At 60.2% G+C, this 25,020-nt stretch overlaps 2 protein-coding genes across 9 annotated transcripts; both read left to right on the top strand.

Moving 5' to 3' along the window:
* Nucleotides 1–127: 127 nt before the first annotated feature.
* STX5 (syntaxin 5) lies at nucleotides 128–8,382 on the top strand. 4 transcript variants are annotated; one of them, XM_074272486.1, is made up of 12 exons: nucleotides 131–264; nucleotides 1,281–1,374; nucleotides 1,902–2,145; nucleotides 2,532–2,605; nucleotides 2,727–2,782; nucleotides 3,830–3,900; nucleotides 4,323–4,439; nucleotides 4,518–4,574; nucleotides 4,680–4,761; nucleotides 5,518–5,624; nucleotides 6,033–6,154; nucleotides 7,752–8,382. In XM_074272486.1, exons 3-12 carry the CDS (start codon nucleotides 1,921–1,923, stop codon nucleotides 7,909–7,911), a joined length of 1,071 nt encoding a protein of 356 aa, XP_074128587.1. In that variant the 5' UTR covers nucleotides 131–264; nucleotides 1,281–1,374; nucleotides 1,902–1,920; the 3' UTR covers nucleotides 7,912–8,382. The 4 variants fall into 4 exon arrangements, with proteins under 4 accessions (XP_074128588.1, XP_074128587.1, XP_074128590.1 ...); XM_074272489.1 differs by having other exon boundaries at nucleotides 146–392; XM_074272487.1 differs by lacking the exon at nucleotides 1,281–1,374 and having other exon boundaries at nucleotides 128–264.
* Nucleotides 8,383–11,090: 2,708 nt separating this feature from the next.
* Nucleotides 11,091–23,979, top strand: NXF1 (nuclear RNA export factor 1). 5 transcript variants are annotated; one of them, XM_074272476.1, is made up of 21 exons: nucleotides 11,091–11,580; nucleotides 17,570–17,762; nucleotides 18,023–18,182; nucleotides 18,424–18,507; nucleotides 18,878–18,982; nucleotides 19,125–19,205; nucleotides 19,349–19,418; nucleotides 19,508–19,596; nucleotides 19,711–19,818; nucleotides 19,902–20,011; nucleotides 21,473–21,509; nucleotides 21,728–21,796; nucleotides 21,890–21,945; nucleotides 22,037–22,144; nucleotides 22,224–22,282; nucleotides 22,368–22,483; nucleotides 22,586–22,628; nucleotides 22,722–22,797; nucleotides 22,871–23,053; nucleotides 23,171–23,231; nucleotides 23,391–23,979. In XM_074272476.1, exons 1-21 carry the CDS (start codon nucleotides 11,484–11,486, stop codon nucleotides 23,427–23,429), a joined length of 1,944 nt encoding a protein of 647 aa, XP_074128577.1. In that variant the 5' UTR covers nucleotides 11,091–11,483; the 3' UTR covers nucleotides 23,430–23,979. The 5 variants fall into 5 exon arrangements, with proteins under 5 accessions (XP_074128577.1, XP_074128581.1, XP_074128580.1 ...); XM_074272480.1 differs by lacking the exon at nucleotides 11,091–11,580 and adding an exon at nucleotides 11,785–12,048; XM_074272478.1 differs by lacking the exon at nucleotides 11,091–11,580 and adding an exon at nucleotides 12,492–12,867.
* The last annotated feature ends 1,041 nt before the right edge of the window (nucleotides 23,980–25,020 follow it).

Genomic DNA, 25,020 nt, shown 5'->3' with positions numbered 1-25,020 from the left:
CGCGTAGGCGTGGCCTGGTGATATGAGGGGCGTGGCCAAGGAGGCCTTTCGGGCGAGTGGGCGAGGCCCTCACTGTTGCGGGGGTGTGGCCATTGGCGTCGGCGAGTGGGCGTGACGGCGCACTGCCGTCATTTGGGGGCGGGGCCACGCCTAGGTGACGTGTCAGCCTCTCGTCTCCGGTCGCGTTTCTCTTACTCGGTCCCCGGGGAAGAAGCGGTATCAGCCCGCGCGGCGGAGGCGGCGGCAGCAGACAGCGACGCGGAGGTAGGAGACGACCCGGATGAAGCTGGGAAGACGCTGGGGCCGCGGGCGGCCGTCTCTCGGTGGGGCGGGGATGGGGGGGAAGACGACCGACTCCGAGAGACCGGAGACTTCTGCCGGTCTAGCTGCTGGTGAGCGATGCCGCCCCTGCCCAATCAGAACGCCGCATGGGGTGAAGGATAGCGCCGGCAACCAATTGTTGTTCGAAGCCGCGGAGGGGGCGGGGTTTGTCCTGGGGCGGGACTTCCGATGTCGGATAAACATTTTGGAGGGTACCCCTGAACTGCGTCCCGGTCTCCCGGGAGCCCCCATTCCAAGTCCCCTCTGCTCTCTCCACCCCAGCTTTCCTCCGGCCTTTTCCTCACCCTCCCTCTTGTTCCACATTGGGTCTCCCCTCTGTCTTTTCCGTAGCGCCCTCCATTCTCCTCATTTCCCTCCCTGTTCCCCCCGTCTCCCCCTCTTCCAGCCCCTTTTCTCCCCTCCACCTCCTCCTTGTTCCCTCCCTCCTTTCTCTGCCCCCCACGTCTTCCCTTTTGTTGCCCCCCGACCCGATTCCTTTGTCTCCCCCTCCATTTTCGCCCTCCCCGTTTTCTCCCTTCATCCTAACTTCTTTCCCTCATTCTCCCCCTTCTTCCTTTCTCTCTTTCTCGTTTGCTCTTCCTCCCATCTCCTCTCTCTGCCCTCTGCTCCTCCCCTGTGCCCTCCCTTCCCTTCCTCCCCTTGTTGCCCTCCCTCAGCGAGGAAGGGGGGGCAGGGATGTCGAGAACAGGAAGCCCCGAGTTAAAATTTGGTTTTAGACCCGACTTAACTGGGGCCAAGGGACGCGGCTGTCGTTTGCCTCAGTTTCCTCGTCTGTAAACAAAGAGAAATTGTCGTGAGGATCCGCCGTCCCCAGCCCTGGGCACAGACGCGATGGGCCCTGACCAGCTTGTCCCCCCCCCCCTCTCTGCCGCTCCGATTTCGCCCCCTGCACTTTCTCCTTCGCTTCCTTGGAAAGCTCTCTTTTCTTCTCTCCTCAGATTTCTTCTCCCACTCTCCTTTTGGCATGTCCAGCCCGAAAGCCTTGAGCTCGGAGTGACGGCTCCGGCATTCCCAGGGGCGTCTCTGACCCGGGCAAGTTCCTCCCCCTTCGGCCTCAGCTGTGAAAGGAAGGGGTTTGCGCCGCCGGCATCCTGCTTCCTCCTCCCGAGCCTCTCCTTAATCCCCCTCCTTGCCCACTCTCCCCGCTTTCTGTCACTTGCGGTTCCCTCCCTTTCCTTGGGCCGCTGCAGGGGGTGTGGGGAGGGAAGAGTGGGTGGGTCCCCCCTCCGGAGTCCGGGTGATTTAGTGGCTGCCTGTCCTGGCTCCTCTGGGTCTCCGTGATCTGCTCTGGGCCAAGTCTCAGCCTGTCTCCCTGCCCGTAAAACGAGACTCCCGCTCCTGGGCTCTCGGCCTAGAATGGGGGCTCGCCCCCTCCGCCCCGGGACCGCTCCGCTCTCCCCGCTCTGCTCGGCCCCCGTGGTGCCGGAGTTCAGTGTCCGGCCATGAGAGGGGGGGGGGCAGCGGGGATATCGCGGGCTAGCGGAGAAGGAAGGAGCCAGGAGTCTGGGGAAATGGGGGACCGTGGAGAACAGAGAATGATGGCTTCCCCCCCACAACAGTCCGAGGTTATGCGTCTAAATGAACACGAGGAAACGCTACGGGTCTAAGAACACAGATCAGGGAGTCTACCTGGGTCTCTCAAAGACACAGGTGCTGCCCCCTGCAGCGGCTGGCAGCGGCCTCAGCGGCAGCACCCCCACCACCACCTCCTCCCCTTCGCCGGGCCCCCCTCCCGACACCATGTCCTGTCGAGACCGAACTCAGGAGTTCCTGTCCGCCTGCAAGTCCCTGCAGAGCCGCCAGGTGAGGCCACGGAAGGAGGGGCTCGGGGGGGGTGGGGCCCTGGGAGGAGCTGGAAATCAGGGGCTCGGGGGCCGCCCAGAACCCCTCGAACGGCTCCAGATAACGTGGAGTCAGCTTGTGGCACAGACGGGGCGCAGCTAGAGGTCAAGTCCTGAGGGCGTCCATGCCCACCGCAGGGCCCGCTGCCCTTGAGAGGCCAACGTCATAGAGCCGCCTCTGGATCTCAGCCAGCGTGAGGCTTTGAGATCCGCAGATTACGGGGAGAAGGAGAATACTTCCCCTGTTTCCCACTTAGAGCAGCGGTTTGCTAGGGAGCTGGAGCAGCAAACAGTGAGGTCTGTTATTGGGAGGGGCGCCAGAAACCCACTTCCTGATATGTCTTCCAGAACGGACTCCAGACAAACCGGACCGCGGCTCTCAGTGCCGTCCGGCAGCGCAGTGAGTTCACCCTCATGGCCAAGTAAGTTGGGGGAGTCCAGAGGCTGTGGGATATTGGGGCCTTGTGTGTAGAGGTGTTGAAGACGGGGGGCCCAGCTTCCGGCCCCTTTCCTTTGGGTTTACTTCCCCCTCCTCTGTCGTAGGCGCATCGGGAAGGACCTGAGCAACACTTTTGCCAAGCTGGAGAAGCTGACCATCTGTGAGTGGGCACGGGGGTTATCTCGGGGGGCCTGCGGGAGCCCCCTCCTCTCAGGCCGGCACACAGAGTTATTGGGCGTCTGCTGGGCGGGGTTCTGAGGTTACTCGGACGAACAGCGACGGTCCCCGGTCCCGACGGGATTGACGAAAGGGACCGTGGAACTGAGCCAGGCTGAGGGTTTGGGGGGGGCTGAGAAAGTCCCCAGGTGGGGATCAGACAGTGCAGGCTGGACATCCAGAACCGGGGGGGGGGGGGAGGGAAGAGTCCCTTGGGGGGGCGGGGAGGCAGATGCTGAAGGGCAGAAAGAGGTCAGTGCTCGGGCTACGAAGCATCATCGGCCTTGAAGGCCTCGGCCTGGCGGCTTGTGGTCAGCTGCAGCCGCCCAGGTTCGCGTCAGGTGTCCACGTGGCTTCTGACGTTAATGGGATGAGCTGGGCTGGGGCAGGAGCGAGGTCCAGTAGGAAAGTGAGCTTCCCAGGCTCTGCCAGGAAGTACTGGGGCTGGACCCAGGAGTGACCCCTGCCCTGTGTCTGAGGAGATAGGGAGCTCCCCATCCTTGGGCTTATGTGCCCGGTCACGGGGCTGCGGGACAGAGCCCTGGCGGAACAAGCTCTTCAGGGGAGCCCCGGAGCCCCACAGGGAAGGTGGGAGGGATGGAGCCCAGAGAAAGGCCGGGGGGCTGGGTTTCGGCAGAGGAACGGCCGCTTGGCCCAGAAAGGTGGCGGAGTGTGGCCTTGGTGGTGATGGCATAAAAGCCACCGGAACTGACCGAGTGACACAGCCCCCGTGAAGAGGGAGAGCCCGGGCCCAGGGAGGCGAACTGGGGCCGTCACAGCAGCCCAGCCCGGGTGAGGGAGGTGGGGGAGGGGGGAGGAGGAAAGGGAGGTCTGGGCGGCAGCCTTGGGATGGGGCTGCACTCTGGGGGCGGTCCAAGGGCCCTGACATAAGCCGGGCAGGGCCCTCCAAGCCCCACTGAGCATTTGGGCTTTCTCTGGGGGTGGCTCCCACCTCCCCGTCCTCCCTCCCATTGGGGTCTCCTTTCTACAGTGGCCAAGAGGAAGTCCCTGTTTGATGACAAGGCTGTAGAGATTGAGGAGCTGACTTACATCATCAAACAGGTGCACTGTGGGTGTGGGCAGCACTTCCTCCCCTCCCCCTCCTCCTCTTCCCTTTTACCCCCCTTCTCTTCCCTTTTCCCCCTTCCTCCCTTCCCCCTCCCTCCTCTTCCCTTTTTTCCCTCGGGGTCTTTCTCCGCTTCCCCAGCTACCTCCTATCCCTTTTGGGGGAGTCCCGGCCCCGCGTCTGCCCCCTGGCAGGGTCACTTCCCTTTAGGTGTCCCCGCTTATCACTTCCGGACCCTGGCTCTGTGACCATGCTCGGCCCAGCTCTCTCATGGCTCCGACGAGGAAGCTTGGCCCGTGCACGGAGGCTACAGGACCTAGAGTCAGGCCCCGGCCTGCTGGGCCCAGCCTTCTCCTTTCCCTGGTTCCTCCAGGGCAGCAGGCGAGCTCACGTGGCCTCTCGCTGCTCCCTCCTCTAGGACATCAACAGTCTCAACAAGCAGATTGCCCAGCTGCAGGACTTTGTCCGGGCCAAGGGGAGCCAGAGCGGGCGGCACCTGCAGACCCACTCCAACACCATCGTGGTGTCCCTGCAGGTGAGGCTGAGGGAGGGCGGGGAGAGGAGGGCACTGCGGGTGCGGCGTGGGAATGACCCGGCCCTGCTCTTTTCCTAGTCGAAGCTGGCCTCCATGTCCAATGACTTCAAGTCTGTTCTGGAAGTGAGGACGGAGGTGAGTCCTTTCTGCATGGGGCTGGGCAGGGAGGGGAGGGGGAGACGTGGGACACGCCCGGGACCAGGAAATAACTTCCCTTCCTCCCCATCCCTCTCTGCCCAGAACCTGAAGCAGCAAAGGAGCCGCCGGGAGCAGTTTTCCCGTCCCTCTGTGGCAGCTCTGCCCCTTGCCCCCAACCACCTGGGTAAGGCGGGACCCCGGGCTCCTCATCCCTTCTTCTCTGAGAGTTGGTCCGGCTTTGTCCGTGGTACCAGGGTAGCTGCCCCTGAGAACCTCGGGCCTCGCGGGCTCCTTACGTGTAGTAAGCGCGTCAAGGGCCGCTTGGGGTGGCTGGAGGAAGCAGCCGAAGGCACCGGTGCCCTCTGAGCCAGCGCTTGAGGGGACAGGCCCAGGGAGGGAAGGTCCAGGCAGAGCCCTGGGGGATAGGAAAGGGGGCCACCCCAGGCGCAGCTGCAGGATGGGGAGGCAGGAGCCTCGGGTGCAGGGGCTGGTATTGGCCTTGGCTTAGAGGCCCAGATGTGGCCCAAACTCTGGGGTCCCTGTTTTCTCACCCTTAGTATAAGTCTCTAATCCGGGGTCCTGGTGCCCAGCCGGTGACGCTCTCATGTGCAGACTCCATGACTGCCCTTGTTCTCATCCTGGAACCCCAGGCTGTCAGAGAGTGGTCCGCATCCTTGCATCACGTGGGAGCTCAGGGTCCCCAGAGTTGACCTTGGGCCCCCCAAGGGCAGGCGCAGCCTGGAGAAGGGAAGGCAGGATGCATTTCTCTAGGGCCTCTCTGGGCCAGGTCCTGGGCTGAGGGCTTTCTCCCAACAGCCCTTTGAAGTAGCTGCTGTGGTTATCCCCATTTAGCAGATGAAGAAACTGAGGCAACCATGAAGTGAATCTCCCAGAGTCACGGTTTGTTGAACTGGGCTCAGCCTTCCTTCTCTTCCCGCAGGGGGTGGGGCTGTGGTGTTGGGAGCCGAGCCGAGGGCCGCAGGGGACGTGGCCATTGACATGATGGACTCCCGGACCAGCCAGCAGCTCCAGCTCATTGATGAGCGGGTGGGTACCCGGGCCGGGGCCCAGGGAGTGAGGCCTGTGGTCAACAAGCATCTCACTCAGTCCAGTCACTGGGGGGATCTGCTCCGGGCCAGGCCCGGGGCATGCAGGCCCTGGACAGGGGGCTCTGAGTGCACGGCCTCCACATCCAGCTGTGCTCCCAGCACGTTCTCGTTGGTCCTGGGCCATGGCGGGGGAGGGAGAAAGGAGACAGAACCTGAACATCCTGGTGCTTTGGTCCAGGGGATCAGACTCTGGGGGAGCACGTAGCTCATGGCATGGCAGGTGTGGCAAGCTGGGCAGGGCGCCCCATGCCAAGGAAACCCCGTGGGACCTGAAGAAAAGAGCTGGGGGCCTCTGCTCCCCCAGGAAGCCTGTTCACACCTGCGTCCTTCTGCTTCTCCCCGGCAGGATTCCTACATCCAGAGCAGGGCGGACACCATGCAGAACATCGAGTCCACCATTGTGGAGCTGGGTTCCATCTTTCAGCAGCTGGCACACATGGTCAAGGAACAGGAAGAGACCATCCAGCGGTAAGACGCCCGGTCCTGGGGGCCATCATTGGAGAGGGCAGGCTCAGGGCCCCTCAATGGAGACCCATTTTATGGCCTGGCCCCCCAGCCGTCCTAGGGGAAGCCCAGAGCAGGGTTTTTAAGTAAGTGAAGAAAATTCAGCTGCCCCTTCTGCATCGAGGCTTTCTGCAGCGGTTTGGAGGGGTTGTAGGGCGGCTTAGACACCTTAAAGGGGAATTTAAGGGGGGGTTTTGGGGAAGCCACGGGCGACATGTGAAGGCCAGAAAGTGGCACAGAAAGTTGAGAAACTTAGAAATGCATAAAACATGTATGGGATTGTGTAAGATCACCCCAGGTTTTACAGTGAGGTACCCTAAGCACCCCAGAAAAGGAAGAGAGGAAATTCAGATTCCTTTTCTGGTACAAAGGGAGGGCCCCAAATTTTCCCACAGATTTTCCAGATTGTGGCGGCACCGTGCTGCCAACCCCAAGAACCATACACAGTTTGAAGTTAGTCAGTATAAACACGTATTTCCTCCCCTGTCCAAGCCTAAGGGTCCCCAAAAGCTACCCGAGGACCCCAGTTTAAGAGCTCTTGGTCTGTCGCCAACACATCTGACAGGCCTGCCCCAGCCTGAGCTGGTCTCTCAGAGGGCCTTGGAGAAACTGGTGTCCCAGAACAACAGAGGCGCTTTCCCCTGGTTCTGGGGGCTTTGCCCTGGTTCTAGGTGCTCTCCCTGGTTCTGGGGGCTTTGCCCTGATTCTGGGCGCTCTCTTTGGTTCTGAGGGCTTTGCCCTGGTTCTAGGCACTCTCCTTGGTTCTGGGGGCTTTGTTGAGAGGGGTATCGGTCAGATCCAGGGAAGAGCATCTGGTGATGTGAGGCCTTCCTTCCCTTGAAGGAAGGGGGTGCTAGAGGTGGGGAGAGACTGTGAGCTGGCCAAGATTTGGGGTGGCCCTCTGCAGTGGGAGGGTGGCAAAGCCCAGAGTCAGTCTGCAGGCACTGATTGTACCTTTCTGGATGCCAGGTTCCAAGCTGGGTGCTAGGGTCACCCTGCCTTCCAGGGGCTTATGTTCATAAGGGGGGAGGAGTTCGGGTCTGTGCTCTGCAAGGGCTCTGACACTCTGCTTGGTCATGGAAGCCTTTGCGGCCTCCCCGGGAGCAGACTTTGCACGGCATCCCTGGGCTGGGACCGGGAGGCTGGAGATGGCTCCTTGCTTTCTCTCTCTGTGAGTGGGGCTGGTGCCATGAGTCCTGCCTTCCTGGAGGGACCCCTCGCTGAGGCACGGGAAGGGCCCTGGGCGGACCCCAAAACCATGCTCTACATAAATGCTGAGTGTGACGGGGCGAGGGGGCAGCGACCGAGGGCTCCCAGGGAGGTCAGGGTCCGGCTCCCAGCAGACACTGCCCGATGACACTCGCCTTGCCGAGACACTTCTCCCACAGCCCCATTGTTCAGCACCCCAGGCCACCCGGTGGGGACCTTCTGGGCCACGAGCTCCTCCTCCCCCACTCCCAACCGCCCCCAGTGGCGTCGGCTTCCCGTGGCTGCGCCTGGGAGGGGGATTTTGCCTCTCAGTCATTCACGAGGCCCTGGTTCTGTCTCCTTCCTCTCCCAGGATTGACGAGAATGTGCTGGGAGCACAGCTGGACGTGGAGGCTGCGCACTCAGAGATCCTCAAGTACTTCCAGTCCGTCACCTCCAACCGCTGGCTCATGGTCAAGATCTTCCTCATCCTCATCGTTTTCTTCATCATCTTCGTGGTCTTCCTGGCCTGAGGCTTCCTGGTGTGGAGGCCGCCAGGTGGAAATCATTCCTTCAGGGGCCCCTGCAGCCCTGCCTGTCTGGGGCGGTGGGGGAAGGGCAGGAGGCCATCCCTGTTTCCTGGACTGAAGGAGACGACCCCTGCCCTGTGACCCCGGGCCCACCTCTGCCCTTCCTTTCTTCCACCCAAACTCACCAGTTTGGACTGCCCTGAAAGGATGAAAGGGGAGAGGGCCCCGGGCCCCAGCAGGGAGTTTCTCTGAGCCCGCCCCGGTGCCTGGCGGAGACTCCATTGCTGATGTGCACAAGGGGGGAGGAGAAGGGAAGGCGGGCGCCCCTGCGGCTTCTCCCCTCCTTCCCCACATCTTCACTGTGTCGGGCGGAGGCCCCAGCACCCCCGGCGGGCGGGCTCCCAAGGACTGCGTCAGTTTGCCAAAGGCACTGTCATCCCCATTTTGCCGGAATTACAGCAGACGGTCAGCCTTTTCGGCCTTGTCCTTATTTCGGGGAGGGCGCGCATTGCGGGGTTGGCCGGGCTCCCCCTTGGTAGTGAGAGGCCTCAGGAGGCTGGGGCTGGCCTAGCTGAGGCTGCTGGTCCCGTCCTAGCAGCAGCCAGGGAAGTTAGCCTGAGACCCCGAACCACTTTCCCGGAGGGAAGAAGAGCACGGAGTGGGAGAATTTGAGCCTAGGATGTCCACGGGGCACTTGGAAGTGGTTGTCTCAGCCCCCTTACCCCCTGTGCTGCCTCTTGAGCTTTGGGGGGCCAAGGACAAGGGGCTTATGATCTTCCCTTGCGGGATCCCACTGTCTTCAGTGGCCCAGCCCCCTGCAGGCCCCTCCGGGCTCTCTGTCTTTGGATCAGACCCGGAGGACAGTGGGCCCACAGCAGCCGCCCCCGCCCCAGCCAGGCCCCTCTCCTAGCAGATCTCCCGAGACCTTCCCTTGCCTTCCACCCAGGGCCTGCCCACTGCCAGGGAGGCCCCGTGGTTATCCAGCTGGCGTCTTGGCGGCGGCAGTCCCAGAGCTGTAGGCTCTCAGATCCCTCCATTTCTCAGATCCCTCCCTCCCTCGTCCCAAGCACACACGTGCACCGGGGAGGAAGCTCGTGCCCTCGGGGACCTGGCGCTCACTCTGCCGCCCAGATCCTGGGGTCCAGTCCCCCAGGAAGAATTTGTTGAGGCTCCTGGTCTGTGTAAAGGATGAGATTTCTGGGTTAGTGTATGGGAAATGCTCCCTACCCAGACAGGATTGGGAGACCTTTGAGACCATCAACACCCCATCCCCAGGCCCTGAAAGAGGAGCCCTCATAGGCCAGTGGCTTCTTGTCCTCTCCAAGGCTTCAGACCTCAACAAGAACAACCAGTTCTGAGGGAACTTGAAGGACTGGGATGGGGGAGGATGAGGCAGCAAGGCATCATGGGAGGAGCACTGGGCCTGGCAAGAGGCAAGGAGACCTGCTTTTGAGTCCCCACTTGCTCCTGATGTGCCCTCAACCAAGTCAATAAAAGTAGACGTTTCTCCAATGCTCCAAGTCTGCACGGCCCATTTCCTTGTTGACCTTAATTCCAACCCCCGGTCGTTCGCTGCCAGGCTCTGGGCCACATCCCCAGCCATGGTGCTGCTTCAATTTCTATTATGGGCTAATCTTGCCTTTATTTTACATGGACCTCCCTTCTGAACCTCCTCCCATTTTGTTGCTGAAACAGAGCTCCCCTTGGCCATACTCGTCCCACCTCCTCTCGAGCTTCCCTCCGGGGCAGCGGAGGAGTTACTTGGAACTGCCCTTGTTGCACATTTAGCTTTGCCCACCTTGCCCCCCTTCCCGTGAGGGACTCCTCAGCTGGATCCCGATCCATCACCCCAGCCCTAGCCCTGTGGCTGTCGCTCATTGCAGTTCCCACCTCGGTTCCTAACTCCTTTGCCAAGACTTTCAGCACCTGACGCTGTCCAGTTCTGCTTCCCAGCTCCTGCCCTTAGACCAGGGGGTCCTCAGCATTCAGGCTGCCCCCCCCCAAGTGCCCCACTTCTCTGACCGGGATCTTGGAAACTCCCTGATCTGATGGCAATTCGTCAGGATAGGGAGAGAGGTATAGGCCTAGAATCAGCGATGACGCCTCCGTCAGTGTTCCTTAGCCTTAAGTGTGGGACAAAACGTTACTGGGGGTCCATGTCACTATGAGGGCACAGTTTCTCTTCAGAGCTCTGAGACCTCGGCACCAGCTGCTTAATAAGCATCAGCAAATGTCCCCATCAGAAGCCCGGCCCCACCCCCAGCTTGCCCCTCTTCCAAAACGTCCTGTTTGTTGTGTCCTATCAACATTCCAGGTCAATCAAAGCCATTCTTTATTAATGCCTGCCGGGCCTAAACTCTGGGGGTACAGAGGGAACAAAGCTGGGCCCCCCACAGAGCTCCCATTCCAAAGGGAAAGGCCACATACGCCCAAGGAGGCTGGGAAGTGGGGAGGGCAGGGGAGGCCCAAGGAGCTGCGTTTAGCTGAGAGGACGGCGTGTTCTGCAGCCTTGAAAGCAGAGTCCCAAGATTCGGGGTCCCCCTCACTGCCCCCCACTTCCCACAGAGCTATTAGTTGCCACATCTTAGCAACTCTGCCAGGCCAACGCGAGGGCGCCGTCTCCCCTCTCCCGCCCCCTGCACGCGCAGGCCGGGCGAGTTTCCTCCAGCGCAGATCCGACCATGTCACCTCCCCATCAGCCTGGCCGCTCCCCTTTGTCCGGAGGATCGGAGAGGAGCCCGAGGGTCCCACGGCCTCACAGGATCCGGCTTAGCGCTTACCTTGCCGGTGCCGCGGCATCCCCGTGTGGCCAAGTCGGCTACCGGGGCCTCCCCTTCTCCTGGGATTCGAGTCAACTCAAGAAACCCCCTCCGGGAGCAGCTGCGCCCCTGGGGGCCCAGTGGGACTGGCCACCCCCCCCCCTTCCTCCCTTCCTCGGAGGGCGCAAACCCGGGGCCCCGGGGAGAGTATTGCACGCTGCTCGGCCTTCTCTAGGACCCGCCTTAGCCCTCACTCACCGGCCTGGATTGGCCAGCACTGGGCCCGGCCCAGGCCCCGGCTGCTCCTGGCCTGGGCCCTGATTGGCTGCGGGAAACCAGACTGGGAGTGTTTGTTTTGGCAGGGGGGGGGTCTCCCCTCCCGGAGGCGGTCCGGGTGTTTCGGAGAGGTGCTTCCCTGAGTGGGTGTGGCCTCAATCACTAGGACCGGAGGCCGCCTTAGCTTGGGAAGGCCCGGGCCTCTCACAGCGCCCGGTCTGTGCCCGGCCCCGCACGGCTCGGAGGGGAACGCGAGGCCCCGGGCGCAGCGCAGACTCTCCTCGGCACAAGCCTCGCCCCCTCGCCCCCTCGCCCCCCTCAGTCCCGGCCCCTCCTTGTGGAGGCCTCTGGGTGGGCGCTTCAAGGTTGGCTCCACAGTCAGGAGCTCCGCTTTACAGATGGGGAAACCGAGGCGGGCAGGGCCCGGATCTGAACAAGGCTTCCCGACTCCAGGCCCAGCCCTCCGGCCCACGTGGGGTGTTAAAGCCGGCACCCGGGGGGTGCTCGGTGACTGACAGGTTCGGGTTACCCTGCGAGGCAATGACAGGAAGGAAAAGGGGAGAAGGGGCTTCGCAGGCTGTCCCGGCTGTCCCGGCTGTCCCGGCTGTCCCGGCTCCCCGCAGCCTTCATCCGCCAGGTTAGGGAGAGACTTCCCGGCTCCCAGCGGTCGGGGAGGGACGGGGCCTGGGAGGGACGGGGCCTGGGAGGGACGGGGCCTGGGAGGGACGGGGCCTGGGAGGAGGAGCCGACTGCAACGCCGGCCCAGCCCTTTTCTTGGCGGGACGCGCGGGCGCATGCGCTTCGCGGTTTCCTGCCGCCACCGCTCCTCCTGCACCGAGTGCGCAGGCGTGGCGTGCCCCAGCTCCATTGTTGCGTCCGCTTGGCGTCGCGGCTCCGAGCCTGTCGGCCGAAGCTGGGGGGCCGGCTACGGGCAGCGGGCGTGCGCAGGCGCGACGGGGGAGGGGGGAGCGGTGGCGGCTCGCTCTGAGGCGCAGGCGCAGTGCACTCCGGAGCGGCCGAGGGGCTTCGTCGTTTGGCGGAGCCGGTCTCCGGATTCCCCCTCCCCCCCGGCTCGTCATGGCGGACGAGGGCAAGTCGTACATCGGTGAGTGCCAGGGCTCGGGCCTCAGGCGGGAGCCGCGAGCCGTGGGCGGAGGCCAGGGCCTGGGAGGGATGAAGCCGAGGCCCCCGGCCCTGGAGCTCGGTGGAGCGCTCGGGGGCGGGCGGCGGGGGCGCGCCTCGAGACGCGAATGGCGCCCCTGAGGCTGCGGGGGCGCGCGCGGCGGGTGGGGGCGCGCGCGGCGGGCTCGAGGCCGGGGGCGCGCCATAACCGTGGGACTCGAGCTCCCCACCCCCGGGACCGCGTGCCCCCCACCGGGAGCGTCTGGGCTGGGGGAAGGGCGGCCCTGGCGCGGGTGCTTTTCGCTTCTCCCCAGAACGGGGGGCGGGGGCGGGGCGGCCGCGGCGGGGAGCCCCCGAAAGGGGGGGTGTCCTGGGGCTTACCCCACCCGTAGTGACCTTGAGAGCGGTAACTCAGTTTCCCCTGGGAGGCGGGAGCACGCGTGCCAGCCTCCGGGAGGGCGCCTGAGGGCGGCCACGCGTGGTGGCCTGTTGTGCGTGTTTTCTCGTCGCGGCTTCGGGGCGGTCCGACCCGCGAGGGCCCGAGTCCGGGGAAGCAGCATCCGGCGAGAAGACCCGGCCTCGGCTGGGAAGGGGAGGGGGCCCCGGCGCGGCCCAACCCGCCTAAACCGCCCGCGGGAGATGGAGGCTGAGCGCCGCGAGGGGCAGGCGTAGGAGCTGGTCCGCGGAGGCCCGGACCTAGGCCGCTGCCCCCGGGGGTCCGCGATGGCAGACGCCGGCAGATGGGACTCCCACGGCGGCTCTTGGCAGGGGGTCCGTAGGGAAAGGGTCCTGAGAGTTGCAGGTGCGGAAAGAGCCGGGGCTGGGGGGCTGGGGGTGAGGGGGCTCCCGGGTCCGCCTCAGAGGATGGCGGCCCCGCCCCGTGAGAGGCCCGAGGGCTGGGGCCGGGGTCTAACGCTGGTCCCCGGGGAAATCGGTCCGGACATCTGGGGAGCAGCTCCCGGCGGGGGCGGGGCCCTGGGGGAGGAGGGCACAGAGACCCCCAGGGCCTGGAGAGAGGCTGCTTGGCCGGCGGGCTGGACGGAGGTGGGCGGGGTGCACCGCTGGGAAGGGGCGCTCCTGAGGCCGCCGTCCTGGTTGGGCTTGGATTCGAGGAGGATCCGGGACAGGAGACTCCCAGCGGAGACCGAGGAGGCAGAGAGGCCGGGGCGCCGCCCCTGGGAGCCCAAGGCTCTGAGTTCAGCTTCTTTCTCTGGGTGTTTCCTCTTCTGTAAGATAACTTTGAGCTTCCTTCCAGCTCTGGGTCCCGGTGCCGGGGTCCCTGCCTGCCTGTGCAGGTGACCATAATGGGAGCCAGAGGCCTGGCTGGGGGAGCACAGAGGGGGCAGGGCTGGGAAGCCTGTCCGGAGATGAGCCGCACCTGAGACGAGCCCCAAGGAAAGAGGGTTTTTCTCAGGGAGAGGGGGATGGGTCTGGCTTTGGATTAGGATTAGGGGAGGGGTGTGAGAGGCCCCTTGGGTTTCCAAGTTTCCGGCACACTGACCGCCCCTCTCTGCTCCCCACAGAGCCACCCTCCTAACTGGCTCTGGCAGAGTCTGGCCCCTGTGGCTCCCCCCCACCGGGGGCAGTGCGGAGGGTGCTTGAGGGCGATCCTGGCGCGGGCCAGAGCTCCGACTCTTCTGGTCCTTGTTGCGCCCGGTGCCATGATGCTCCATCCTCTTCCTCCCCACAGCTTGTTTAGTCACCCCTCCGTCGATGGACGTAGTCTTTGTTCCAGCTCTTTCGTTTGCAGCGCTCTCGGGGCTGCTGGGAGCGTTTGGAGGATAGGGCCTTTCTCTCTCTGACCTTTGGAGTGTCAAAGATGGTTTTTTAGCGTCATTCCAACCGCCGTCCAGAGCTCCCTCGCGGTTCTGCCAACAGCAAGTGCGCGCTTGGCTTCCCAAAGCCCGGGGAGCACGTTCTTAGGGGAAGACGAAGATCGCCTTGTTAGAAACGTGAAGAGTGGGGAGTCATCTACACAAAAGATACAGCTGAAGGCTTGGGAATCGGTGCGGCCAAAGGAAGCCCTTTGGGGGAAAGGCCCACTTGGGGGCAGATGAGGAAGGGAGGCTGACCAGTGCGGCGTGGGGTACCAGTGCCCTGAGCACAGAGCTCCGCCCCTGCAGAGACCCAGGCTGGCACGCGGGCGCACTGGGATTCTGGTAAAGCACACACCGCCAGGGTGGCAAGCTCCGGGGGGTGCTCTCCCCGGAGAAGTTCGATGTTGAGAGGCAGGCAAGCGTTTACTGAGCCCTAGCTCTGTGTCACTCACTGTCTGCTACATGATGGGGAAGCACAAAGACAGTTTTATCTCTTCAAAGAGCTTGGATCTGTTCCTTTGAAAAGTGCCCGTTCTTGTACCATTTATTCTTGTACCATTTGTCTTTTGGGGAATAGTTCTTGGTCAGTCATTTGGCCACGAACCGGAGGACTTGTGTCCTCCACTATGGCCGGAAGTCTGTCCAAGCTCATTGAGCCCCATCTTCTCATTCACTATTTGGCCTTCCAGCGAGTTGCCAGAATTTTAAGTATTGACTAATTTTGATCTCCTTGTCCAAAGGACTCTGTAGCATTCAGCTTTCTTTCTAATCCGCTCCTGGAAAAGCCAGAGCTTCCTTCAGTCAGCAAGGTGCTGCCTCTGCTCTTCAGTCTGCTTTCCTTCCTAGGAGCATCTTTCAGTTTCGTGGCTGCAGTCGTGGCTGCAGTGATCCTTGAGCCCCAGAATATAAAATCGGATGTTGCTTCCTTTGCTTCTCCTTCTGTTTGCCAGGAAGTTATGGGACCAGTTGTCAAGATCCTATTTTTTCTTTAATGTTAAACTTCAAGATAGTTTTTTTTTTTTTAATTAAAGTTTTTTATTTACAAAGCATATGCATTGGGTAATTTTTCAACATTGACCCTTGCAAAACCTTTGTTCCAATTTTCCCCCCCATCCCCTCTCCTAGATGGCAGGTAGTCTAATATAATATAAGTCTACATATTCAAACAGTTATCTTCTTGTATGAGGAAAATGTGATCTAGAAAGAAAAAAAACCCGAGAAGGAAAACAAAAGGCAAACAAACATCAATAGAAAGAGTGAGAATGCTACGGTACGGTCCACACTCAGCCCCCACAATCCTCTCTCTGGGTGCAGCTAATTCTCTTTATCACTGAACAATTGGAACTGATTTGGTTCATCTCCTTGTTGGAGAGGGCCACGTCCATCAGAATACATCCTCGTACAGTATCATTGTTGAAGTGTACAGTGATCTCCTGGTTCTGCTCGTTTCACTCAGCATCAGTTGATGTAAGTCTCTCCAGGCCTCTCTGTATTCCTCCTGCTGCTCATTTCTTACAGAACAATAATATTCCATAATATTCACATACCACAATTTATTCAGCCATTCTCCAGCTGACGAGCATCCACTTAGTTTCCAGTTTCTGCTACAAACATTCTTGCACGTACAGGTCCCTTTCCCTTCTTTAGTATCTCTTTGGGATACAAAAACAGTAGTAGTAGCACTGCTGGATCAAAGGGCATGCACAGTTTGATAACTTTGTGAGCATAGTTTCAAATCGCTCTCCACAATGGTTGGATCTGTTCACAATGTATCAGTGCCCCAGTTTTCCCACATCCCCTCCAATATTTCACATTATCTTTTCCTGTCATCTTAGCCAATCCCAGAGGTGTGTAGTGGTATCTCAGAGTTGCTTTCATTTGCATTTATCTGATCAGGAGTGATTTAGAGCATCTTTTCATATGGCTAGAAATAGTTTCAATTTCTTCATCTGAAAATTGTCTATTCATATCCTTTGACCACTTATCAATTGGAAAATGGCTTCGAGCCAGTTTTTATGCTCTCCTCTTTCCCCCTCATTAAGAGGCTTCTAAATTCCCTTTCACTTTCTGTCATCAGAATGATACATCTCCTAACAAGCTTTATTCCAGCTTTTGATTCATCTAGCCTGGCATTTTGCATGATGTGCTCTACGTATAAGTTAAGTAGGTATCATACAGTCTTGCCCCCTACTCTTTTCCTAATCTTAAACCAATTTGTTGCTCCAAGTTCAGGTTTAAGTATTGCTTCTTGTCCTGCATACAGGTTCCTCAGGAGACAAGCTCCCATCTCTTTGGACTTGCCACATTTTGTTGTGATCTATGCAGTCAAAGGCTTTTCTGCAAAAAAAGCTCAGGATGTGAGCCACAGTCAGCTGCAGGCCTTATTTAATTTTAGTTTTGACCATCTGGCAATGTCCATGTGTAGAGTCATCTCTTGAGTTGTTGAAAAAGAATGTTTGCTATGACCAGCAAGTTATCATGATCAAACCGTTAGTTTCTGCCCTGCTTCATTTTTCATTCCAAGGCCAAATTTGCCTCTTATTCCAATTAATTTTTGATTCCCTAGTTTAGCATTCCATTCCCCAGTGATAAATGTGACATGGATGGAGGGAGGGATGTTATTTCTAGAAGATAGTAAAGTCTTCATCGAACTGATCAGTTTTGACCCTTTCAACATCAGTGTTTGGAGCATAGATTTGTAACAACATGATGCAGAACGGTTTGCCTTGGATTCAAACAGGTCGTTATTCTTTTTGAGATTATATCCCAGGACTGCTTTTCTCACCTTTTTGTTGATGTCAGGGCTGTTCCATTTCACCTAAGGGATTCATGTCCCCAGTGATCTATGTGCTGATCACCAGAATTAGATTCACCCATTCCCGTCCATTGAAGTTCTCTGACCCCCCCAGATGTCATCGGTTGCACACCTGGATGGGTCATCCAGCTTCCCTTAGTTCATAGATCTTAGAACGCAGACCCTGCAGCGTCAGACTTTCATCTCTAGAAGGATTTTTGGCTGAGCTTCCTTAGACTTTGGCCCAGCCGCTTCCTCAGAACGGAGCTTGTCCTCTGTTCTCCCCCTACTTTGTTGTTCCTTAGGGCGATTTTGTCTTTCAACTTTTCCCCAAGACAGCAAGCAATCTGCTACAGGTTATACATGTCCAAGCCTTTTAAACACGTTTGCGTGTTTGTTATGTTGTGCAAGAAAAATTAGACTGATGATGGAGGAGACAAAAAAAGACACCCTCCCCCTACCCCCCCCCCAAAAAAAAAAAAAATTGGTGAAGAGACTGTGCTTCAATCCCCATTCAGTCTCCACCGTCTCTCTGGCTGCGATTGGCATTTTCCCATCCCAAGTCTATTGGAATTGCCCTGAGTTCACAGTGTTGCTGAGAAGACAGGAGTCCAGCACAGTTGGCCCAACACTTAATCTTGTGTAGTCCTCCCCAGGATTCTGTCCCTGCTCTTTCCGTCTTTCCTCCTTAATTCAGCTTTCGTGAAGCTCTTCCATTTGAATCAGCAGTCTGCCCCTCACGGTGGAACACCTGTTAGAAATGGCGTTGTCTTGTATCTTCTGGTCTCCAGCGTGTTCAGCTGCCTTTAGATAGTGCGTTTGCAACCAGTAAGTGCTTTGTTGAGAAGTTCTTCTTTTGGTTTCTGATTTCGTATCTCTGTTCCTCCCTCCAGAGCACGATGACCGTGTTGGGGGTAGCTTCCCCCAGAGACGGAAGAAAGGCCGGGGCCCCTTCCGATGGAAATATGGTGAGACCAATTCCCGGCCCCGGAACCGCGGCGGCCCTGGTCCCCGAGCCCCACGCCTGGAGGAGGATGACGGCGATGTGGCCATGAGCGATGCCCAGGATGGCCCCCGATCCCGGTAGTAAGTACCAGCAGAAGGAACGTTGGAGGGAGCAGACCTCTTCCCCTAGCTGACCCCTCCCTCAGGGCAAGAGGTTAGTCGCCATTTCTTCTGAAATTGATCCGAGGCTGCTGAATGTGCCCGCCCCCCCCCCCCCAAGTTAGTTGATTAAGCACCTGCCACCTGCCACCTGCGCAGCACTCAGCCTCCAACTGATGGCTGTGCAGCGAGTCTGTGCCCAGGAAAGGGGCCGCCTAAGCCATTCGTTCCTTTTTCCGCAGCGCACCTTACAACTCACGGCCTAACCGGAGGGGGGGAGACAACTGGCACGATCGAGACAGGATTCATGTCACCGTGCGCCGAGACAGGCCTGGCCAGGACAGAGGAAACACCCCTGGCTCCAGCCTAGATGCCGCGTCCAAAAACTGGTTCAGGATCACAGTGAGTGCCACCCCTGGGCGTAGAGTGGGGCCGGCCCAGCGAGGTTTCTGCGCTCCTGGACCAGGAAGGGTCCCCTGGGCTTGGGGAGATCTCCGGGGCCCTTGAGTTTGGAAGAGCGTACCTTTGGGCAAAGAAAGCAGAGCTGTTAAATTGGCTTTTAAGTCTTTCTCAGGGTCCTGGAGCCCTGCAGAAGTGGCCAGTTCTGCTCCCCTGACTCTTTTTCTCCTCCAAACCTCCCCAGATCCCTTACGGCCGGAAGTATGACAAGACATGGCTGCTGAACTCAATCCAGAGTAAATGCAATGTCCCCTTCAATCCTGTGGAGGTAAGGGCCTGCCGCCGGATCCCTCTCTGCCGGGCTGTGGGCCACGAGCAGCCATTAAACACCTCCCCTGGGCAGCTGCCTTCCAGCCCGGATGGCAGTTGTGGAAGAGGCTTAAGTCATTCTGGCCTCAGATGATGGGAATGTTGGGGGCAAACAGGGCACAATCTGGGCTATTAGAGCTGATCCGTAATGGCCACAGGCTGGGGTGGATTGGAGGATGGGGGTCAAGGAGAATTCTCCTTGGTCAAGTCCATTCTGAGGTTCTGTCCGATACCTTGGAGCATCTGTCTTCTTGGGGGCCCATGAGAGGAAACTTTGGAGAAGGAATTAGTGATGTCAGACTCTGGTCTCTGTCCTGTCCCCGACCCAGTTTCACTATGAGAATACCCGGGCCCAGTTCTTTGTGGAGGATGCCAGCACAGCGACCGCCATCAAGGCTGTGAACCACAAGATTCTGGACCGAGAAAACAGAAGGGTAAGAAGGGCATTTGGGGTGCCATCTATAGGACTCTAGAGCGCTGGGAAGGATAGGAAGGGCATTCAGGGTGCCAGCCATAGGACCCTGGAGCATTGAGAGTAGAGGAGTGCTGACTGCCTCTCTTGTGCCCTTCCTGCAGATATCTGTCATAATCAACCCATCCGCCCCTCCCCAGTCGGCGCAGAATGAGCTCAAGCCTGAGCAAGTGGAGCAGCTCAAGGTGAGGTCCAGAGGCATCCTGTCCCTCCTGCCTGTCTCTTGCCCTTGCCGCTTCCTTCGTGGATCCTGTGCCGGTCCCTCCCTCCCCAAGTCCGAGACTTGCTTCTTGTGGCTCTGACTCTGCCATCTTTTCCTCCCCTGCAGTTTGTCATGAGCAAGCGCTACGATGGTTCCCAGCAGGCCCTGGACCTGAAGGGCCTGCGCACAGACCCAGGTATGGCCCCTGGCAGACGCATGGTGGCTGGGGGGGCTCTGGGCCGACCCTTGTTTGAATGCCTGTTCCTTTGTCCCCCACACCTGCAGACTTGGTGGCCCAGAACATTGACGTCATCCTAAATCGACGAAACTGCATGTCTGCTGCCCTCCGGATCATCGAGGAAAACATCCCCGAGGTGGGCCCTGCAGCCTCTGGGGGAAGCTGGGCCAGGCCCCAAAACCCCCCTCTCCATGCTCCCTTGCACTCCCCCCTTCCCTTAGTTGATTCTCTTGTTCCCTCCCCCCACCAGCTGCTGTCATTAAATCTGAGTAACAACCGGCTGTACCGGCTGGACGATTTTTCGGAGATTGTGCAGAAGGCACCGAATCTCAAGATCCTGAACCTTTCTGGGAATGAGGTGAGAGCTAGAGATTTTGGGGGGGGGCACCTCGGGCCTGGCTTGGGAGAGCCCCAGGGTCCCACTTCTGCCTCCTCCTGCAGCTGAAGTCTGAGCGAGAGCTGGACAAGGTGAAGAGGCTGAAGCTGGACGAGCTGTGGCTCGTAGGGAACCCGCTTTGTGGTGCTTTCCGGGACCAGTCCTCCTACATTAGGTCAGTGCCAGCCCCTGACTCCCCTCCTGGGGACCAGCACCCCCTGGGGGGATGAGATAGTTTGTCCTGAGGAGGCCCAGCCTGCGAGAGTGGAGCCCGGACCCGGATTCAGCTGCCCTCTGAGCGAGGAGCCCACCCCACTCACTCCCTGTGGTACTCGTCTGTGTCTGTCTGGTTGGCTTGAAGGTTTCCTGCCCCTCCCCCTTCTGTTGCTTCTCCCCTTTAGCACATGGCCTCTTCCAGCGTCTTCCCTCTGCATCCTCTGCTCCGGGGAAGGAGCGGGGACCCCTTCCTGTAGTGCCCTGGGGACCCTCGGCCCCCCGGTCCCCTTAACGCACCCGGCGCCGAGAGCAGAGCCCCGTGGCGGGGCCGGGGCTTGTACCGCCGACGCCTCCCTGCTCCGAACGGGCCGACTTTCCCTAGCTGGGCGCGTCCGTCCTTCGGGCCCACGCGGAGGCGCGACGCGGCCCCGTTCCCTCATGCAGTCTGTCACCTTTGCTGGGTCGGTGGGCTGCCTGGAGCCCAGGACAGGAGCCAGGGGTGGAAGCTATGGGGGCACAGGCCACTGGGGAGATGATCCCCCCCACGGGGGCGCAGACCCTCCCTCACTTGCACACGTCCCACCCCTTGCTCGGCCCCGGAAGATGGCTGGTTAGCCAGAGACGGGTAAGATTCCTCAAGGGAGGAACAACCTAAGACAGGCACAGTCGCACAGGGGCCGGCAGGAGAGAATTTGGGGGCCAACAGAGGTGGGGCAGAGACCCCCACCCCCCCAGCTTTGCAGGGCCTGACTTTGGGCATCTCCCGCCCCCGTGGCCGCTCCACTCCCCGTGCCCGGCTCGGATTCGGACCCAGGCAGAGGGCAGAGACCCAGCCCGGCGGCAGCGCCGAGGCACGGCAGAAGCTTTAGTCTTCCTTTCCCCTGGACCGTAGGGCAGAGGGCAGCCCCGGCAGAGGCCTGTGTTAGGCAGCCAGCCCCCCTCCCTCTTCTCCCCCCTGCTGTCCCGCCGCGCCCCTTTTGCTCTGCCCCTCCCCCCTCCCCAGCCTCTCTCGCTGTGTTCCTCCGACATCTGTCCCACCCCCTGGTATGTCTTGGCCCAGGCTGGGCCTCACGGCCGTGCTGAACATCATCTGAGGCAGCTGGGTCCCTGGGCTCCCACCCCCTTTCCCCCTCCCCCGGGCTGCACAGGTGAGTATGAGGAAGGTAAGAGAAGGGAGCCCCTCGTCTGGGAGTAGCGATGGCTTCCCACGCACTCAGCAAGGGGGACAGTCAGCAAGGAGGCTGGGCTTCAGGGCTAGGTAGTCGAGCGTATGCTAGGGACGTGAGCAGCGGGGTCCCCTCGCCCGCAGGGCCCAGGACAGGGCGGGCCGTGCCTGGGGTCTTGGTGTGTTTGCTCCTAGAGCGGCCCTGGCGACATGGCGGCTCTGAGGTGTCGCTCACTCCTGTCCCGTTCTTGACAGCGCCATCCGGGAACACTTCCCCAAGCTGCTGCGTCTGGTGAGTTGGGCCGGCTTTGGGGCTCCCCACTCACGCTCACTAACCCCGGGCCTCCGAAGCTTCCTCCTCTTCCCTGGCTCCCGCCCCTGCTTTCTGTCTGTCTCCCAGCCCCTCCCTCTCTGCCCGGCCCCCCCACTCTTCATCCCCCAGCTCCCCTCCTGTGTCCTGTTCAGTCCCGGAGCAGCCAGAGTTCAGACCCTCACTCTTGCCTTCCTCAGGACGGCCATGAGTTGCCTCCCCCAATAGCCTTTGATGTGGAAGCTCCCACTACTCTCCCACCCTGCAAGGTACGGGATAGGGGGAGGGGCCAGAGAGGGACAGAGGAGGGACAATGGGAGGTCCAGGGCCCCACCCCACGCATTCTCTCTGGTGCCTCCCAGGGCAGCTACTTTGGATCAGAAAACCTGAAGGCCATGGTCCTGTTCTTCCTGCAGCAGTGAGTGTCGGGGCGTGAGCGGGGTCGGGGCCGCCCCAGGGAAGGGTGCTTGGGGGGGCCGGGCCGCCCTGATGCCCTTCCCGCCCTGCAGGTATTACTCTGTGTATGACTCTGGAGACAGGCAGGGGCTGCTGGACGCCTACCACGACCAAGCTTGCTGCTCCCTCAGCATCCCCTTCACCATCCAGAACCCTTCTCGGTGAGTGCCCGGCCGTCTGGGGGGGATGGGAGCTGCTGCTCCTGCCTCTGTCACAGCTCCTCTCCGCTTCCTGTCCTAGGGGCAGCATGAGTGAGTACTTCAAAGACAGTAGGAACGTGAAGAAGCTCAAGGACCCCAGTGAGTGGGGGAGGGGCCGGGGTGGGTAGGGTGGGGGCAGGGCTCAGCTGGGGCGGCCCTTCCAGCAGCACTCTGTCGCCCTCAGCGCTTCGATTCCGGCTCTTAAAACACACGCGCCTCAATGTCGTGGCCTTCCTCAATGAGCTTCCCAAGACCCAGCATGATGTGAACTCCTTCGTGGTGGACATCTGCGCCCAGACGGTGAGCCCCCGGGCCCGGAAGTGCCGGGAGGGAGCAGCCCCGTGGTCAGGGTGGGAGCCCCAGCCCAGCTTTCTGCCCACCCATCCCCCCTCTGTCTTGCAGGAAACACTGCTGTGCTTTGCTGTGCACGGGGTCTTTAAGGAAGGTGAGCCGCACTTTGTGCTTTTATCACAACACCCCCTCCCCCCCAACCTTGGCCTCCAAGAGTCTTGTTTTGAACCTGGCTTTTCCCCCACAGTGGACGGGAAATCTCGTGACTCTGTGCGAGCGTTCTCCCGGGTGTTCATCGCAGTCCCCTCGAACAATGCTGCCAGGTAAGGGCCGCCCTCGCTCTGGGGTGGGGCCGGGGCTTTGGGGCTCGGGATCCGACGCTCTGTGGTCTTTCAGGCTCTGTATCGTGAACGATAAGCTCTTCATCCGCAACGCCACGACCGACGAAATCCGCCGAGCCTTCGCCATGCCGGCCCCCACCCCCTCCTCCAGCCCCGTGCCCACTCTCTCCCCAGAACAGCAAGAGATGTTACAGACCTTCTCGACTCAGTCTGGCATGAACCTGGAATGGTCACAGAAGTGAGTGCGATTGGCCTGGAGGTGATCGTGGGGGTCTGTGTCACGCGTTTGGGGGCAGGGGGGCGCGGGCCCTCGGTCAGTGTGGGGGCTCGCTGCATCGCTCCTCCCCTCCGGCAGGTGCCTTCAGGACAACGACTGGGACTTTGCTAGAGCGGCGCAGGTCTTCACGCAGCTCAAGGTAGGCCGGAGGCGCCTGTGCTGGCCCCGGAACGGCCCCTCGGCTGCCGTTCTGGACGTCGCGGAGGGATGCCCCAATGGCAGGTTGGGCAGTGGGCTGGGAGGCTTTGGGCCGATGCAGAGTGTCTCAGCAGGCCCCTGCTCCCTTCTGTCTCTGCAGGCTGGAGGCAAGATCCCCGAGGTGGCCTTCCTCAAGTGACTCCTGCGCTCCCCGCCTCTCCCCCTTGCTTCTTCCTCTGGCCTGGGGCCAGCATTAGACTGTGAACAAGGGCTGAGAAAGTCCTGGTCTCCCTTGTCAGGGAAGTCTCCACCTTGGCTGCGCCGGGGCCGCCGGCGCCATCGCCCTCTCGGAAGCCAAAGCTTTGTCTGTAGGACTGACACTAAACGTCGCCGGCTGGGATGCCGAGTTCTCCGCCACTTGGGGTCCTTGTTCTTTGTTCTCCTTTTTATGATAAAGAGTGAAGTTTTATTTTGTGTTGTCTGTAGCCAGAAGTGTTACTTATTCCTGTTCCTGGAGCCCCCCGTTGATGCCTGCTGCTGTGGGGGAGCCAGCTCACCTGTCTGTCTCCTGGTCCCGGCTGGGCCAGCCCAGCCCCACGAGTGTTCCTGTGGTCTAGCTTATTCTGTTCTTAACTGTTCTTTTCTTTCCCTCATTTCGCTTGCCTCCCATTCCCTGTGTCCACTGCTAGGTCTCCTCTTTTTAATTCTCCAGGTTTGTTTGTCAATAAATATCGAAAACAGCTACAAAATGAGACTTCTTCCCAAGTGGCCTAGAGCTGGGGGGAGGGGGGAAGACACCTTCAGAGCCGGCTCTCCTGTCTGCTGAGGAAAGCGGGCCTGGCACCTGTGCACACACATTCGTCCCGCCCCACCCCGAAGATGAGAAGCCCAGGGACCAGATTTCCTTCTGGGACAGCGAGCTGGAAGAAGGCCCTGCGCCCCCTCACTGGCCCCCTTCACTTCATTTCAGGAGGGGCCGGGGCCGTTTTCATTCATGTTTCTGAATTCTACAACCCATCGAAGCGGTAAAAAACTGTCCCGTTGGCTACGTCCACAAAAAAGGCCGGGAACAAACGGGTCAGTGGCGAGAACGCGGCGTTCTGCGCTTACCCGATGAAAACATCTTGGGTATTCCGTGCCGTGCCCCCTGAGTGGGCACAAGCTGGCATAGACTTGTACATAGAAATCCTTAGCCCTCTTTCTGATGGCTGGGCTCCAAACTGCCTTCCAGAACCTCCCCGCCTCCCAGGGGATTTTGCCAGTGAGGCTTGACTAGGTGGCCATGCTCAATGCTGCTGGTGGTTCGGCCTCCGGCTTGGGAGCAGCTGCCCAAGGGTCCCAGGGAGGGGACCTCTGCCTGAAGCTTCTGAGTGAGGGTCTTCTCCGGAGCGGAGGGCTCATCTACTTCAACGTCTTCCTCTGGGATAACTGCAGGCCCACCAGGAAGACCCTGGACCCTTCTAAGCTGGGATACTTCCCTTCACCTGAAGTGCTTGGCTATGAAGCAAAGACCCAAGGTGGTCGTGCTCTCCCACTCCGAACCTCTGCTCTTCCTTTCCTTGCCCAGTCTCCCCGCTGACCTTTGATCCTCAACTGAGAAGTGAAACAAGCCCCGCTCCCCTGGCCCCTCCATCCGCCCCCGCTTCCCTCTGGGGCCGGCAGCTTGTTCCCGGTGTCAGATTTTGCCCCCGTGTAACCCCAGCCTGGCCCAGTGCTTGGTACACAGTTGGCACTTAATGGTTGTACCAAAGACATCTCTAGGGAGTCCCTATACTCCCCTGGGGCACAGC

The sequence above is a fragment of the Sminthopsis crassicaudata genome, chromosome 6 (genome assembly GCF_048593235.1).
Source record: "Sminthopsis crassicaudata isolate SCR6 chromosome 6, ASM4859323v1, whole genome shotgun sequence".
Classification (NCBI taxonomy): domain Eukaryota; kingdom Metazoa; phylum Chordata; class Mammalia; order Dasyuromorphia; family Dasyuridae; genus Sminthopsis; species Sminthopsis crassicaudata.
This window is presented reverse-complemented; position numbering and strand designations above follow the sequence as displayed.